This window comes from Elgaria multicarinata, chromosome 5 (genome assembly GCF_023053635.1).
Source record: "Elgaria multicarinata webbii isolate HBS135686 ecotype San Diego chromosome 5, rElgMul1.1.pri, whole genome shotgun sequence".
Lineage (NCBI taxonomy): Eukaryota > Metazoa > Chordata > Lepidosauria > Squamata > Anguidae > Elgaria > Elgaria multicarinata.
The window spans coordinates 108,253,681-108,271,670 of NC_086175.1; the positions used below are offsets into that span (position 1 = coordinate 108,253,681).

At 37.5% G+C, this 17,990-nt stretch overlaps 1 protein-coding gene across 2 annotated transcripts in view; it reads right to left on the reverse strand.

The window, feature by feature from the left end:
• The window catches only part of PDS5B (PDS5 cohesin associated factor B), a 90,730-nt gene that overhangs the window by 21,192 nt on the left and 51,548 nt on the right, over positions 1-17,990 (reverse strand). For both annotated transcript variants that reach the window (XM_063126973.1, XM_063126971.1), the window contains exons 14-21: positions 17,442-17,523; positions 9,865-9,913; positions 7,585-7,724; positions 7,389-7,504; positions 6,168-6,273; positions 3,858-4,018; positions 2,258-2,381; positions 1,452-1,610 (exon numbers count right to left, since the gene is read on the reverse strand). In XM_063126973.1, the coding sequence (XP_062983043.1) occupies positions 1,452-1,610; positions 2,258-2,381; positions 3,858-4,018; positions 6,168-6,273; positions 7,389-7,504; positions 7,585-7,724; positions 9,865-9,913; positions 17,442-17,523 (937 nt within the window). The remainder of the gene's footprint in view (positions 1-1,451; positions 1,611-2,257; positions 2,382-3,857; positions 4,019-6,167; positions 6,274-7,388; positions 7,505-7,584; positions 7,725-9,864; positions 9,914-17,441; positions 17,524-17,990) is intronic.

The window sequence follows — 17,990 nt, forward strand, 5'->3', positions numbered from 1 at the left end:
TAACTAAGGCTTACCAGCCACAAAATTGTGACAGATGGAGCCAAAGTTTGGCATAATCAGCTGGTAATTGCTGATATCACTTTATATTGACAACTTAATCCCTCTTTCAAAATTGCTAACTTCTTTGCCACAACTATTTCGTTGTAGCAAGGAGATCCATAATTCAGCTTTTCTCAACTTAAATACAGACATTTGCTCTGGAGATATTACTACTCAGCTTCCACATTTCTGGAAGAATTTGCTGATCTAGAGACATGAAGTCTGAGTTTCAAACATGGTGCCCATGAGTACTAATGTATTTAAAGACACCCTTCATGTCACCCACTACGAACTTTGCATCTCCTGATTTTAATTTTTTTAAAGATTTTTTAAAAAAAACAAAAACTGAGAGATGACCATGCAGTAAAGCAAAGTGCTGCCCTTTATTTGGGTTCAAAATCTTTACTTGGTTTCAAAAGAGTAATTTTGTATGTTGAAATTCAGAATCTCACTTCTGCCTTCTACTTAGTTCCTTGGGCCAGTTATTTTTCTATTAGTCTCACCAGTTTGCCTTCTAGAACTGTTTTGTGACTAACCATGCTTACCATGGCAGCCATTTTGTGCGAGCACTCATGACACTCTCTCAAAATTCCAAATCTGTCCACAGACCCAAAAATGATAGAGAGCCCTGCTCTTAGTAGAAGAAACTAGTTGTTTTATATTGCATTTTTCTTCTTTCTACAAGCCTCTTAAAGTCTTCTTACCCATCTCGTCATTTCTCCAGTCCTTCCACATTTAACTTGTACTCTAACCTAACCCCAACTGCCAGTTGCTTTCATTCCCTTACCCCTTCCTTTTTATTCCCTTTTTAAAAATAAATAAATAAATAATATTATTAGCTTTGCTCTCTAACAAACTCCTGTTGCCACACCTGCCTAAACAGTATGCATGGTGCGCCCATGACACAGGACTGTCAAACAAAGAAGCACTGGGCACTCTGCAGCACTGAGACCCACCTGAAGGTTGGCTGAAACCTACTGATGGGTCCCCACGCACTGAGAATCACTAGATTACAATGTGTGCTACAGAATGAGATTATAATTTAAAACGTGTATTAAAATGTACACTGTAATGCTTAGCAAGTTTATGCACCAGAAGTATCTGGTTGTATTTTAATTAAAAGGGTAAGAAAGGGGACAGAAAAGAGAGAGATCCAATTTATTATTGAAGGATTTACCTTCTACAACTTTGTTTTGCCTTATTTGATTTTGGGGAGGTTTAAGTTATTTTGTTATTTATCCAGAGAAGCTTATTTTGACAAAGTCTGAGAACTAACTGTTACAGCTTTTTTCTCCATGTAATGTGAAAAAAACACAGATTTAATGTAGAAACATTATTTTTTCTACTATTATTTTTCCTGTCATTGAATTCTTAATGCAAAAAATAAAGTTAAATTTTAAAAAAAATCTTACCCTGTCACTCATTAATAGGTCTTTAACAATAAAGGTGGCCACCAAAGATTTCAATGGGGCCGCAAACTGATCAGGAGCCAACAAGGCTATGTGGCCAATGGAAACCAGCGGTGTAATCAGATGTTCAAGGTTGCTCGGATCAAGACTCTTATGTAGTGGCTAAAATATAAATACAGACATTGAATATAGATGAAAATAAATTTTTGAGATCAATATGCCCTTAACTAACAGTCGAGTTCAATAATTTTTCAACTGTTCAAAACAATGAATGGAATCTACTACTACATCCAAATGCACTTTAGAAAGCACATTTAATACATTTAAGGGTGCAATCCTATGTGGATAGTAGGCAGGCTCTGAAGCCAGAATCTGCTGAGTATCCTAATGCAGGGCGGCCAGAGTACAGAGGCGCTCCTCATCTCCTGCTCCGGCTGCACTGCATTTTTGCCGTGGCACTTTGGAGAAGCAGGGAAGGAGACTGGGGTGAGCATAGGAAACTGCGTAAGGCAGCTTCCCCAATCTCCTCCCCTCTCCGCCCCCAGGATTTCCCTCTTTTCCCCATCTCCATGCTCAGGTTTCCAAGTGCGGAGAGGTAGCTGGCAGGGTAGGGAGTGCAGTTTACTGGATCTGAGGTCGGCGCCCTGTCTCTGACCTCGTAGCAAGTAACCCAAACAATCCTATACCCCACCCCCGCCAACCGGACACCGTTTGAACAATATTTTTTGGCATACTTCCCTGAACAATTCAATTATGACAAGGTCCCCAAGAAATAGAATGCACTATACATTTAAAACATTTTCAATTACCTCAAATATCTGTGCAAATTGTGTTTCTTTGCTGGAAAATATTGCATGGATACAATGAATAGCATACTTGGCTTGACGAGGTGGTCCTTTTTTAGCTTTATGATGCAAAACTGGAAGTAAAGCTCTAAAAGTAAAAAGTTAATTTTTTAAAAAATGTTAATGTGTCATATGAATCATGTTGGTATGAATAAGATACCTGTTATAACAGCTCAAACATTTCAGTCTTCTTGCAAAAGGGGGTGAATGAAGGCTATATATAAATACATCATTTTCATCTAGTCATAAAACACAGCTCTACTCTTGAGTGCAAATAGCAGCCCAGCAAGCAAAAAAAATATCTCAAAACACAAATGATGCCTTCATATGTCTTTGAGTACATTATAGGTATAGATAAGTATTGTAAGTTTGTAGTTGCACCCACAAATCTCTAGTTTCTCAGGATAATTATATACATACAGGAAACATTTTAATTTTTTTTTACTAAAGTTCATAATCTGCCTTTCTAAAAGGCTTTTTATTCTACACTGTTTTCATGTTAGGAGTATTTTCCTCAACACTAAAAACCATGGGAAACCCATTATTGCAAGCCTCAAGATTACAGGTAGCTAAAAATAAAAGTTGAACAATATAAAATGAGATACATTAGCTCTAGTAGCTACGCCTGGCCATCAGTGCAGGTTATTTATTTGTGTGTGTGTGCATGGACAAACATATGCATGCACAGATGCACACACAAATATGTAAAAAGCAAAGAACGATGGATAATTCACATGACTTTTTTCCTCCAGCCACCATATTGTGAAAGTTATAGAAATCTCACAGGCCCAGTCTGGACAATGCATGGTGGTGAAGCAAACTCTCATCTTCCTGGCATGCCAGTGCTGCTGAACATCCACGTATACCCATACAGCTTAAATATGATGTACATGCTTAAGATCAAATTTATTTAAGCCTCAACAGCATAATCAATATACTAGATATAGTCTTGGAATTTTTTACTGGGCCTAAGTACGTTGGATATGTATATTCCGTTCAAATGTTATATCCACATGTATATATCCAGTGTCTCTGAGATGAGACAAGTGCACCAGCTAGGCAGGGAAGAAAGACACATGTTTGTTTCCCCACCAGAGACAGGCCGGAGAAGAATATTGTCAAATTGATCCACAGGAGAGTAAATTCATAAAACTGACTCAAGATCTGAGTCTATGAACATTGTGTTCTAACTATATAGGCCCTTTTCAAATGTTAAGCTGAATGCACAAAAAACAAGACCAGGAAAGGTGAGGTGATCCCACTCTTTGTATGAATGTACAGTTTGAATGCCTGTACTTGACTATACATATCATCTCTCCACTGTAATGGAAAGTAGTCATGGTGCTCAGACTTTGCTAGAGTGGCAAAAATCTTCCTTACTTCTGTTTCAAACTATCTGCATGACCATACACTTCTCTACAATTGTAACTTAGTAAAAGCAATAGTGCAACCCAGTCCAATCAACAATAATTTCATTATTAATTTCAGAAAAAAGTAAATTCCTCCCAATATTTCTAAAATGTCATTTAGTATAGAATGCCTGCCAATACAGCATTTAACTCACGATCGGATGTGCGGAAAGTCCTCTTCAATTTTGCTTCCTGTGTTCTTGAAAATTTGCAAAGCAGCTTCAGCTACCTTTTCATCATCCATTTTCAGACAAGCCAGGAGGGATTCAAATGTTTCAGCTGAATGGAATGAGATAGGGTGGGTAAACGAAAGCACCTGCAAGAGTAAGTAATAAGGTTCTTTTAAAGTTTAATCCTCACATTATTGATTTATTTGTACCCCACATTTCTACTGAAACATGGCACTCAAGGCAGCTTACCACATGCAGACAGAACTATTATATCACTGTATTTGTTCAGCTCGATTCAGAAGTCATTTTAAGGGTACGAGGATAAACAAGAGAAATCTCCAATAAAAAAAAATCCACTGTAAGCCAATTGTATTCAATGGCAGCACTCCAGATTATAACAAAAGCTGTCAACTGTATAATTAAAATGCACACAAAGTATATGGCAAGATGGACTTGAACACAGTCTTTATGCACTTCACTTATTGAGAATATGCTATAATTATGAAGCAGCTGCAGCCTACGTATGACCCCTCACCTAGCTAATATTGTCAAGTTTGTTTCTTGCTTTAGACCATGTCAACCAAAACAGCACAGCCTACATTTTTCAATCACTGTTATCAGGTTTAAGCAGGCCAAATCAAGTAACTATGGTTTTACTTATCACAGAATTATAGATTAAATATAGGTTAAACAATCCATGGGCTGTCAGGGATGAGCAGGAGACTGCCTCTTGTGCACCTGCCACTTCCACTTTTACTCAACCACCTCCAACTGGCCTGTTTGTAGGGTGTTGAGAGTGATGTGTGAACCCTGAGTGCTGGCTCATTTAGGGGCAAGACAACCCAGAGGTTAGCCCATAGTTTGTTGCAGGCTGCGTGCCTGCTCTCTCAAGCTCATGCACGACAGCCCTTGGGACAACAAATTAAAAGGTATTAAAGAAAACTGACAAGTGCTAACTGGATTGATTTCAAAATAACCATAGTATCCAAGTTAGAATGGATGCAAGTGATTTTATCTATGAAGTGCTCTACAAATTCAACACAACAGAAATCCAACAGTTTTACCCCATCATCCAGCTGGCCAGATTGTACAAGGCGTCTAACATGATGTTGGTGGTGAAGTAAGATTTGTTCACTGGCAAGAATATGCATTCTTACTTGCATTTGGTCATATTTGGCTCAAATAATTTGTGTTCTAGATATCATTCTGCTGATGTTATCACCTCAAACTTTTCAGAAAACAAAGTGGATGGCTCTTGAGAGGGCATGTAGGAGTGATGTGTCAACCCAAGTCATCTTTATACTCCAGAGATCAACCTGGACATTGACAGAACTTCTGACCATATCAACCAGAAAAATCCTTGACATACATCAGGAAAATAACTGGATCCCTAAGCCTTTGGTGCCTTCCAGATATTTTGAACTGTAACTCATATCAGCCGCAGCCAGCATAGCCCATGTTTGGCAATTATGAGAGCTGTAGTCCAGAACACCTGGAGGGCACCAGGCTGCCTATCCCTGTTCTAACGGCAGTCCATCCCTACAGTGGCTAAAGGCTGTTGTAAGTCTAAACCTAAACAGATAATGATCTGACTTTGACAAGGGAACCACTTCAGGTTTCCCCCTTCAGAAATCACGCTGTTCTTATTCATCACCTAAGTTGAAGTAATTTACTATAATGCTTTGCTAACAGGGTTATGTAAAAATGGTTTATGATCTTTTGTGCTATAGAACTTTTGTGACTGTATGTAACCCAGACAATTTGTATGATCATGGTTGGACAATACAATATGTGAATCTAAGTGTTCATATATAGCATTTCTTGTTGTACAACTCTGGAGTTACTTGCAATCTTTTGTGCCGAGTACTGTCGGTTACTTCTGTCTGGATAGCCTTTTTTTTTTTTTACTGAAGTCTTTGGAACAGAGATACTAACCTGCACTCTGTTTACAGTTATGGCACTTTGCATAATGGATGATACAAGTCACAGTACTTTGTATACTGGATATGTATATGTGCATTTTTGCAACACGTTTGTATGTCTTGTTGTACTGATATATTTTTAACATACACTTTATGGAGACATTGGATTTTTCTGTTGATTGTATTGGAGAGTGTTTGTTTGTTTAGCATTCTGTGGTCATGCACTTCCCATTTTCAACTTTCATTTGCTTCAGTAGTTAACAGGATCCACAGGATGGTTTATCTAAATATAATTTGAAACCTCTGAATATTTACATCAGTTAAAAACTGTTATCACAATAGACCATCTCACTGAATGGAAGAGGATCTTCACCTTAAGCAATTCAAGACCTGCCCTGATAGCCTGATCAGTAGGTACACCTTCATCTTCATCATCTGCTGTTCCATCTATAGATTTGTTCACCTGTTTAATCAGGGCACTAACAAAAAAAGAGATCAAAATTAATCACCAATCATTTATAACCTGTAACTAGTATCATTCATATGGCTAGTCACTGATACATATTTTTTGCTTTTTGGTTAAATGCTTTAGATGTATATTTTTCCTCCTTAATTCTTAATAAGTAAATAACAGTATACTGTCAAAACAGCTCTGCTTGGAACTGAATTAACAATACTGATTGTGATGTTATTTTGAAAGTATTATGAAGGTATTTTCAATTGCTTTTACATTTTTCACAGACATACATCTAAGCAAACATGCCAAATGGGAAATTAAGATACTACATTATTTGTAAGTGCCTTTTAATTATAAAGAATAAATGCAAAGTAATAATTTTAAGAATTAATTTGTAACAAGCATAATTGTAAATGCACTATAAAGACTTCAGCTGGTAGTGTGTGTGTTTTAATAACCAGTTATAACTTAGGGTAACTAATCACCTGCCATCCCAATTCCCCCCTCCTATTCGTAGGTACTGAATCTAGGATGACTATTCTGTTAATTTCAGGGTTGGGAAAGCTGAAATTTATTTGTGTTGGCATGCTTACTGTGGTGGCAGGCAGTGGCAGCTTTTTTTAGTTAAATTTAAATGTTCTAGTCTGTAACGATGTGGGAAGTTCTTAGGACCTCTTCTAGGTGGTCATTATTCTCCCATCCCCCCATCCAATCTTGCTGGAATGATTCTATGCGCACAGTATGTAGCATCAGTCCTGTAGAAGTCAGGTTGGGGAAATGAATGCTACCGGCTATCCAGCTCTTCTCTCACTGCTACCACCAGCAAGAGTGGCAATAAAACCACTTCTAACCTTCTCCCCAGACAGGAAATTTTTTTTTTTTGTAAAGAATGCTTCCCCTGCCACTACCATAATCATGCCATCTTCAATGAAATGCTGTGAATGTTTTCCCCCACACACACCTCTAAAATTTCCTGAATTCATATCTCCCTCTAAAGAAAACCGACAAAAGTTTTAATTTCGGCAATTTTCATTTCAGCCCTAGTTATAACCAGCTAAAATATAAGCATCAGGAGGGGGAGAAACTAAAAGTTCTCTGCAATATTCAAGCCTTTTATATAAAAGCGAAAATATATACCTGATAGATTCTGTATCAATGTGCACAGGGGCTATCCTCTCCAGAAGGAACTTTATCATTTCCAGGAATGGATTTGTAGGTTGCTTGGGATTGCCCAACTTCTTTGTAATTTCTCTCTGCAATATTCATTGCAAATATATTAACAAATAGACAATTCAATAACCCAATTCAGTTATATCTTAAAATCTGTTCTTACCACACATCCTTCAGCTTGTTTACAAGAACAAATTGGGCTAACAAGTGTTTCTAGCTGGTGCCTTATTTTGTCATCATCTTCCAGAACCTGAGTGAATTTCTTCATAAAATCCTGTGCTTTGCCGGGATCTGGCAAGTTTCCTTTAAAGAAGTAAAATAAGGTTACATTCAATGGAGCTTTTATACTTAGAAAAAGTGGGAGAATTAATCCTTTGAAAAAGCACAGTCAGCTTCCACTATGGATGACATTCTTCACTGATGGGTCCCAACACATCCTAATCCAACATCAGTCTGTTGGAGATATACCCAGACACAAATCTTTAGGTAAGTACATGTTCATAAGCCCAAGAATTCTTTCCGGAGCTAAAAATAATGGTGAACTACCACTACCAGCTATGGAACAGGACAGACCTGCCATGGGCTTTCAGAACTTCATCCTCATAGTAATCTAAGAGTTTCATGCATTGGTTAGGAAAGTATTAGGAAAACCAACCTCAAAGGCTACAATTCAAAATATAAAATATATCATATATATAGATATGAATTTTAAGTACAAATGAGAGAATTTCACCAGTTTCATTTCATCACTGTTCTGCGGGTTAGCTCTGTTCTGCATTCTGCTCTACTTGCCTTCCATTTTAACTGAAGATTTCTAAAATTAAATTCTAAAATTAATTTTGTAACTGTACAATTAATTTGCCAGTTTTCAGATTCTTCAATTCATCCCCCTCCCATTACCAATGCAGCATCACATCAAGATGCTTTTTTGTACTGTTTATAGTCAAACATTTACCATTTGATCTGTGAATCAACAGGAAGGATGAAAAGAAGAAAACCTGAAAACCGCAGCAAACTACACATACTGCAAAGCAGTCTATACAGAGTCAGGTCAGCCACAGAAGAATGGTGAATAGGTAATGCATCAGTACCAGTCTACAAACAAGACTAAGTAATTCAGAGGGGAGGGGGAAGGGGGGAAACCAGGGAGAAATTCAAATCGGCAGAATCTCAGAAGCAACCCTAATCTCAGAAGCAACCTTATTTATTAAAAATTTAAGGCAAGTATGGGCAACTTGTGGCCCTCCAGGTCTGTTTGGTCTGCAACTCTCAGCAGCCCTAGCCAGCATCACCAATGGCGAGACTGAGGGAGTTGTAGACCTAAACATCTAGAGGGCCACAGGCTGCCTATCCCTGTCTAATGGGTGTAATGAAGGCACAGAGGAAACTATCTATGGGTAGTCCGTGAGAAGCAAAAAGGGAGCTTGCAGAAGAGTGCTTTCCCATGCATTCTCATCATTACAGCTCCCTGCACCTGGAAAGATGGGAGGAATTCTTCTGAAGAAAAGTAAGGGTTGTGGTATAAGGGGATAGTGGTGGAGGAGGAGATTCCTGAAAAATGCCTCCACCTGATGTTGGCCAATTCCCCTTTCATACTGTAGCCCTCTGTGCCACTGCCCATGCTGATTAGAAGGATCCTTCAACCCTCCAGAGAGGCTGCAGTGGGGTGAAGAAATAGGAAAGCCTTATTCCAAGAATTTCCTTTTACTCAACAGTTCTCAGGATATAACACCAAGTAATAAATATTAACACAGAACTGGATATTTGGCACAATTCTTCCCCATAATAATTTGAAAGAAAAATAACTGATAGGGCAATTTAGTGGCAAGAAATATTTGGTACCAGTAGGCTGCATGAATTGAGTGAGATATTCTATTTAGATTTTTAAATCATTGCAGAGGTTCTTAGCAGATGTTAACATATCAATTAGCCACCATAAAAGTAATGAAAATACTAAACATTACAGGCTTAGCCCTCACCAACACTTACACCCATAATCAAATAGTAGCCGATAGAAGCAGACATAGGAATTCATTATATTAATCAAGGCAACTCTGCCAGAGGATAGTATAATACAACACCATGCTATCAGAAGGAGAACTACCACTCTGAACACTCATATATGGAACACAATACTAGATGACGTCTTTTATGGATTCCATACAATATAGCCAATACATAAGGATTCAGATTCTGGGAAAGAGTTATCCTTCGTCCCAATTCAGCTCCGAAACCAACCAATAACTGTACCTATATTACTGCTTAGGTTCCAGCCCATAAGTATTTTTTCATATAGCGTGTCCTAGTTCATTTCAAAATTCACTACCATGATACTCACTCAGAGATAGGAAGTGCTTGTATCAACAGTTCAATGCTAAAAGGTTAACAAGGAAGCAGTGTTTGCTCAAATATTAAGTTTTAAAAATACTTTTTAAAAACTTACTTGTTATAACCATCACTTTTGAAAATATAGCTTTACTACTGGCATCTGTCTGGAAATTAAAAGAAAAAACCTTTCAGTTCCAAGCCTTTACAATATAATCTAATACTACAAAATACATAATCATTTTAGCAATATCTGTAATTAATTAACACATAACACTTAAATAGATGCCTGAAATTTTCATTTTAAATTAAAATGAGTATGAAACTGTGTATTTTAGGACACAATGTGAACAAAAATACATATTTTAGGATACAATGTGAACAATGTGTATTTTAGGATACAGAGTGTCCCTGTGTTGTTTAGCTCTGCCTAACTGCAGAAGGAGCAATTGGATAGTAAGAAACTAGCACTTTTGCTCATGCTTCATTCACAACAACACACCATTTAACAAACCATGTTAAATGGGTCATATAGTCATCTCAAGTGAACTACTTTGGGGTTCTGTGGCCAACAAAATTATTATTTTTAAAAAGGCTTGATTAAGAGACCGCAATTTAATTAATTAATGGCAAACAAATAATTTTTGCTAAACCATTTAATAAATTTCCAAAACATGGGTATCTGGTGCCTTAATAGCCTAAGGAGGTTCGCTTGGCACGTACGTTATATGCTTTTAGATGCCAGGTGAAGACCTTTTTATTCTCCCAGCATTTTAACTGTCTATAAATAAATTTTAACTTGGTGTTTTAAATGTGTAATTTTGCATTGCTGCTGTTTTTATCTGGTTGAGCTTTTATATTGTATTTTATATTATGGTTTTATACTGTTGTTTTATACTTTGAATGTTTTAATTTTTGTGAATCACCCAGAGAGCTCCAGCTATTGGGCAGTACAGAAATGTAATAAATAAATAAATAAATAAATAATCAACCCTTAATCTTTTATTAGAGCTCACTTGATTTCATAGTGTTAAGTAAGCCAACAGTACTATTGGTTCACTTATTGTGGGTCTTCTTAAAAAGATGTTTATTCATAATATAAAAAAATAGTAGTAAAGTGTTCTAAATAGGAGAAATCAATTGCAGGAAAGAAAAAAGAACAATACAAAAAGAAATAATAAGTGCCCTCTGAGTAACTTAATTTCATACACATTTTAATTTTTATCTCAAAAAATAAGCTAATTTGTTGAATCAAGAATACTTGACTATGTCATTTGTTAGCATCATTTCAGTATGCAACACAGTTATCTTTCTAATAATACACTGGCTGTTCTCATTCTTCCTGTTCATATGCAAATTATGACTTTATGTACATTTTCTCCTACATAAATGCAAAAAGAGGCATTCAATTAGTATGCTCCCCATACTAGTATCAATAATTGTCTATAATTAGAGAAAATATTAATAGCATATCAGGAACGGGTGAAATAGTCACGGTTGAAGCCTCCTTGATCAAGGGGGAGTACTGGAAAGACTACTTTAAAATGTCAACAAGTAGAAATAAATGTAAATTTTAGCTTATGTGACTGATACCAGAAAGTAGCCAAGAATTACTTCATTTATCATCCCTCCCTCAATTCATTTAAAATTTCTCAAAATTATCAATTTTAAAATTGCCAGTAATATATTTTACTTCTCACAGTTTTCAGCCAACTGTAAAACGGAGAGAAAATATTTCTAAATGCAATTGTTAAAAGTTCTGGAACACAGTCCAGGCCGCAGAACAGCTCTAACAATTCAAACCTATCATTAACTGGGAATGAAATCCAATACTGCTCTTGGAGTCTGTCAGGTTCTTTCTACAAAGTCTTCCAGAGGATTAAGCACAAATGAGGCAATTTCTTGGAATTAAGCTTTTCTATTTCTTATCAGAAAAGCCAGGCAGCATAAGGCACTGATTACCTGTCAGAATTCTGCATAATCTGCTTTAAAGGCTATTTCACAGATCACTTATTTAGATATACAATTCTATGATCACATGTTCCTTCTGTTGCCATTACTACCACAATTCTGCTCCTTAACAGATGAAGGGCATCAAATATTCCTGACATTTCTAAAAAGCGCAGATAGTTCCCCAAATTAGAGAAACTATGGAGAAACAAGAGAAAATCTATTTCACATAAAAAGCTATTTTCACATAAAATTTTGTTGGGCTTAGAATCAAGGAAAATGTGTTAGGTTGAGACAAAGCAAAAATGAAAGTATAGCAACTCTCTTAAATTTGAGGCAAAGGATGTATGAAATGCTCATAACACTCATGCTCCCAACTAACACTTAAATATCCAAATTTATATTAGTATCTATATATTTTTCCATGTGCTAAAGTGCTAAACCCTGCTAGATTTTCTATGCGCTAAACCCTGCTAGATCGTGCCATCACCTTGGGAATGGTTCACCTGAGATCCACTTCGTAAAAAGAAATCTAACTGGAAGGCTAGGGCCAATAGTTTCTTCAGGAATGGCTCAGCTCATGCTATCACTTCACCCAAGAACGAAATATAATAATAATAAAGGTTACACTGGCAATACCCCAAGACTGCTCCAATACCCAACTTTATCAAAAAGACTTGAGAAAAAAAGGTTCTCATTTTACCTTACTACAAGCTCTTTACCAGTACATAGACCTTGTTGGCGCATAAAAGCAAATCGTGGGTTGTTCAACCCATGAATTGCCAGGGCACAATGAAAGCAAGTGGTTGTGCTGCCTCCTGCATGCTCATTGGTTATCCGTTATATTCAGTTTTGTAAACAACCCAGGAACACCCCATGTTAAACAATGCAGAGTTTTAATTAAACAACAAACCATGATTTACAACTCTGAGTTATTTAATCCTACACAACCCAGAATGCCAAGTTCACACATCACGACGACAACTCATGAATGAGGCATTCTGGGCTGTTTGCAAGCCAGCTGTAAAATAGAAGCAATGAGCTTGTGTGAGACCATCTGACATAATCACTACTAATTATGGGTTGTTTAACCCATAGGTAGCCATGATGCTTGAATCAGGTCATAGTTTAAATATTCTTCAGGCAAATCTTCTCTCACATAAAAACAGCCTGGCTGGTTCAGATAAAAGGTCCATTTAATCCACCGCCCTGTTTCCCATACCTAGAAATAGGGCATGATAGACTTCTGCTGTTGCCCCCCAAACTATTAGCTTTCAATGGTATACTTATGGCCTTTCAACTTGGAGGTTCCATAAGGCTATCATGGCTAAATGCCCTGATAGACTAATATAAGAATTTGTCTAACTCCTATAGGAGCTCCTTCTCTAGGCCTCCTGTCTGGAACAGCATCGATCTAGAGCATTCAAATCTTGTACTAAACAATAAGAACAGATTCGGGATTATGCTTGTGTATTATCTCGCCGCCTGAGCTGACAGAGGTGGTCTCCGAGTTAACATTGGAAACTCTCAGGATGAGTCTCCTGGGGAACTTTAAACTTCTATGCAGAAGACATCTTGTTCAAGGTGGCTCAAGATGTCATGGCTACCATGATAACCACTGAACTGTCATCACTCAAGCATAATACATCAAGATGTATTTTGGATTTGACTTTCTCAGCCAAGCAGAAGGATGGTGATTTGATATTGGAGTATTTTATTTTTATAAATAATAAGATTTATAAAATAAGAAAATCATGGGCAATTGTACTTTCTGTTGAGATCTAGGCTTTCAGTACCACTCTTCAAGGGTGGGGAACCTATTAAAATGGTCTGCCCACAGAGGTTAATGGATTCCAACCCATTCATCAAGGCTTTGGGGGATTTTTCACCAAGTACTCCAGTCAAAGTGCTAGTTACTCTCTGGAACGGAGCAGGCAGTTGACCTGGAACGGAGCAGGCAATTGTACCCAGCATCTTCTCCTGCTGAGCAGAGCCTGTGCAGCTCCCTGGTATATACCTGAGCTAAGGGCAATGAAGGAAGCAGGTAGATGTGGGAAGCAGGTAGAGAAAATCTCATGACAAGTGCAATCAAACATAAGTTAGAATTCACTATTGAGCCTACTCTAAGGTGGTAAAGGTTTTTTTCTTCCACCTCCATTGCATCTTCTCAGTGTCATCCAATGGTGCTTTTCCAGTTTGTTCAATCTTGCCAAGTGTGAGATTTGGTGGAATCCTCCATAGCTTGGTGTGACATGTTTGGAAGATACTTCAAGGATAAAATTGCTAGCATCTCCCATTACTTGGTCTCAACAGCAGCAGGTTTTGGATGAAACTGGTTATTTAGCTATGTTCCAATCTGGCTTCCAGCTTTGACATGTGATGGAAACAGTCTTGGTTGTCCTCATGAATGATATTCACTAGGGTATGGACAAGGAGAGTGCAATCCTGTTGGTTCTCCTGGTCTTTTCAGCAGTTCGATACCACTGACCATGGTTTTCTTCTGGGTTGCCTTGCTGTGGTGGGCTTGGGCTAAAGTGTCATCAGTAGGTAGACAGTAGGCATCAATAGACAGTACATCTGATTTCCACCTACTAATTGCAGGAAAGCTATGGAACACCTGAATGTCTCTCAGTAGTTTTACTATCGACCCTCAGGATATGGTGTCCAAATTCGGTGTTGGGAGGCACTGTTTGGTAATGGTTCTCCTTTTATTTGGATGGTTCATTCCTCCAGAGAGTGCTGTCAGAGCAGCACTTCCTAGTCCCATAGAAGCTTTGCTTTGAGGTCTATTCTCACCCTATGCTGTTTAACATCTACATGAAACTGCTGGGAGCCATTTTCTAGAAATCTGGAACAACATCCAGATTACATCCAGTTTCCTTTCTCTTTATATATAATTAGGATGAGGCTGTGGGTGTCCTAAATCAATGCCCAGCTGCATAATGGACTGGATGAGGTCTAGTAGGTGCTCTTGCCAAATAAAGTGAGGCAGATGGCTACAAGGATGAGGGCCTTCAAGCTGGTGGTAATCTGGTTGAGGACTTCATTCCCCTGGTGCTCTTGCCACTTCCTTTAGGGTCATTTTGGCACCGGGTGCAGATTTAGTTTTCTCCCAGTATTTAAACAATCCATGATTTTTGCATCCTGCATTGTGTTTTTCTGAATTACCTGCTTTTATTCTTCTCTGTTGGAAATGTTTATGCTGCCAACTGTTGTTTTATTGTTTCATACTTTTAATTGTACTTTTGTATTTCTAAATGTATATTGTAACCCATCAGAAAGCAATATTATTGGGTGGCCTTTCATAAATACATTAAAGACAATAAAGTAATCTAAAACAGTGGCTATCACCATATCTTGTGACACCAAATCACATCAATTATATATTGTGTTATATCCTAAATCTAGTACACATCAATTTCATTAAGTGACCTCAATTTGTTTAGAGAAAGAGGACATTTTATGAGTTTCTATTATTACCACATATTCTCTAAGTTTCTTTGGACTTCTTGGATTTTTAAAATGTATTTTTATTCTCTAAACTCTCTTTCTGCAAGGATGCATGATTCCACCTTAGATGACTAATCTTTGTGAGGCAAGTTCTGGCCCTGTACACAGAAATTCTTATGAAGAAAAAAATCAATACTTTAAGTACCAGCAGCAGCTAGCTCATCTGTCCAAAAACAGTGGCAATGAAAAAAGCCTAGGAAGCATTAGAGAACTACCATCTTGATCAATAGGTGCAGATCTGTAGCCATAATGATAAACCTAAAGCCTTCTATAGGTCAGATTCCTATTGCTGAAATCATCAGAATTAAAAAAAGTAGTTTCAAAACATAGAAAGAGCTAAGAGAGAATCAAAGATTGAACACAGTATTTGGTAATTAAGGAGTTTTGAAAGGAGTTGAAATTTAACTTTTTACCTCCATGGGCATTTACAAGCACCTTTATGATAGGCAGAAAAACCAAAAAGCCTCAGAGCCACAAGAGGGAGCCTTTTCAATAAAAAGGTTCAGAACTTTAGAAAGAATGTACTTTTTTTTTAAACATACAAGACTGACTTGGAGGGTACGTGTGTAGACACTCAGTAGCCAGCTACAACATAAACCATTTCTGTTAAAATGCTCAATTGAACCATACAAAATTTTATTCCTATTCGTTCTCTGACTCCAAGTTCAGCATCCCCAAAAGGATTAAACCTGTACCACTCTTCCCCAACACTGTATCAGTATTGGACTGCAACTCCATCATTCCCAAACAGTATCGCCAGTCCAACACATCTGGTGGGAAACAGGTTGGGTAAGGCTGCTGTATAGAAGAATGAAAGATTGTTCCTTCTGTTCAGACTCCTTGCTTTGACAACTCTACTGATTAGTAAGAAGCCTTTACAATAGACCCAAGAAGATAAACTCAAATAATTAATTAATTTCATATTTATTTACACCCTCCATTTTTATATTGCCCTTCCTCCAAGGAACATAGGGCTCTTACCGCCACCACTGCATTTTGTCCTCACAATCACCCTGTGAGGTAGTTTCAATTGAGCAATAGTAACTTGTCCAAGTTCACTCAGGGCATTTCTACACCATGCCTATATCCCAGGGTTGTCCCTGGATCATCCCTGTGCATCCAAATGACGCACAGGGGATCCCGGGGGCAGCCCAGGCCAACCAGGGACTTTCACCGGGATATCTGGGACAGCAGAAAACCTATCCCAAGGAGCGCAGGCCATGCGGCCACTGCTCCTGGATTGTCCCTTCCTTCCCACAAGAAACGGGACTCTTAAAATGGGCACAGAACTGCGCAGGGGTAGTCTGTGCCCATCAGGAGTGGGGAGCGGGTTCGGGTTTGTTTTTAACTCACTTTTTCGGTGGAGCACAATTGCACTCCTTCTCCCTTGTTTACAAAAAAAATGGTGGCCACAACATCCCTCCTGACTTCTGGGACGTCGCACAGATGTCAAGAAGCTGGGGAAGGATTGCGGAAGCAGGGAAATCTGCAATCCTCCCCCCTCCCTCCCTCTACAGCTTTAAGGTGTAGACATGCCCTTAGTAAGCTTCATGGATGAATCAGGATTTAAATCTGGATTTCACATAATACATATGGGTATTTTGTCTCATGTCAAATGGGAGTGTCCCTTACCAAAAGGTTTTAGAATCAATTCACCATTTTAAACCATCTATGTATCTCTCTTGCTCCTACTAATTTGTTAAAATATTACCAAACACATAATTTGGGAAATTTAATATAGAAACATTCAAAAGTTAAGACATCCCAGAATGTATAAAATGGTTGCCGTCACCCAATTTTTATTTGCTTTTTCCAAATTTCATGGCAGGTCCAGTATAATCCTAACTATTTTTTCTAATTCCTGGAACTTTATTATTGCTACTGCCATATTCATCACTATCTTTGTTGTGTTATTATTCCCTCATTTGTTTATATGCCTGTTTATTTTTAAATATTTCCCTTTCGTTATCATTACTCTTATGAAAAGCAATAAAATGTGGGGAGTTTTAATTGCCATAATCTCATATGGTAACCAGATAACCAATGTATCAGGATAATGTAATATTTATTAACATTTTGAAAGAACAATTGTTAAATGGGTTAATTTAACCCATTTCTTTATCTACTTTGTCTTATTTTTACAGTTTTTAAAAGAGATGCCAGTTTTAGACAGTAGTTTAATACTGAGATTTCTATAAGAATTAAATATACTTTATATTGAGAAAATAAACTTACTTTCGGCTGCTTGATTAAGTCAACTAAATCCTTTACTTGGTGCCGCAGCAGATTTTGACATTTCCACATTTCATTCAGTGCCCTGATAGTTAAAAATAGAGTAAGAAATCATTGATATAGTAATTGTCATTGCAACATGCCAAACTATCATTTTATGCATAATGAGAAACTTCCTAGAAATAATTCAGCCAGTCAGGGGCCTCCCAGGCCTAATTAATCCGAGATCCTCTGCTGAAAAACTGATACAAAACTTTAGTTACGATAGCAATCTCAACTTTATAATAAGAGTAAAATTACAAAGTTATACAGTCAAGTTCTATAGACCCACTGTTCTAGATTACCAATCAAATCAATCCATGTTAACAAATTTATCCTGATTTCAGCAAAACATTTTATGATGCTTCCCATATTATGGATAGCAAACTAGTTAAATGAGGCTAAATAATAATACTGTCATAAAGCAAAAAGCATTATTCACTGTGGTTAAAACCATGGTTTAAGGTGTCTTCTGAACATGGCCTGGCTTTCTGACTTAACCACTGCGGTTAA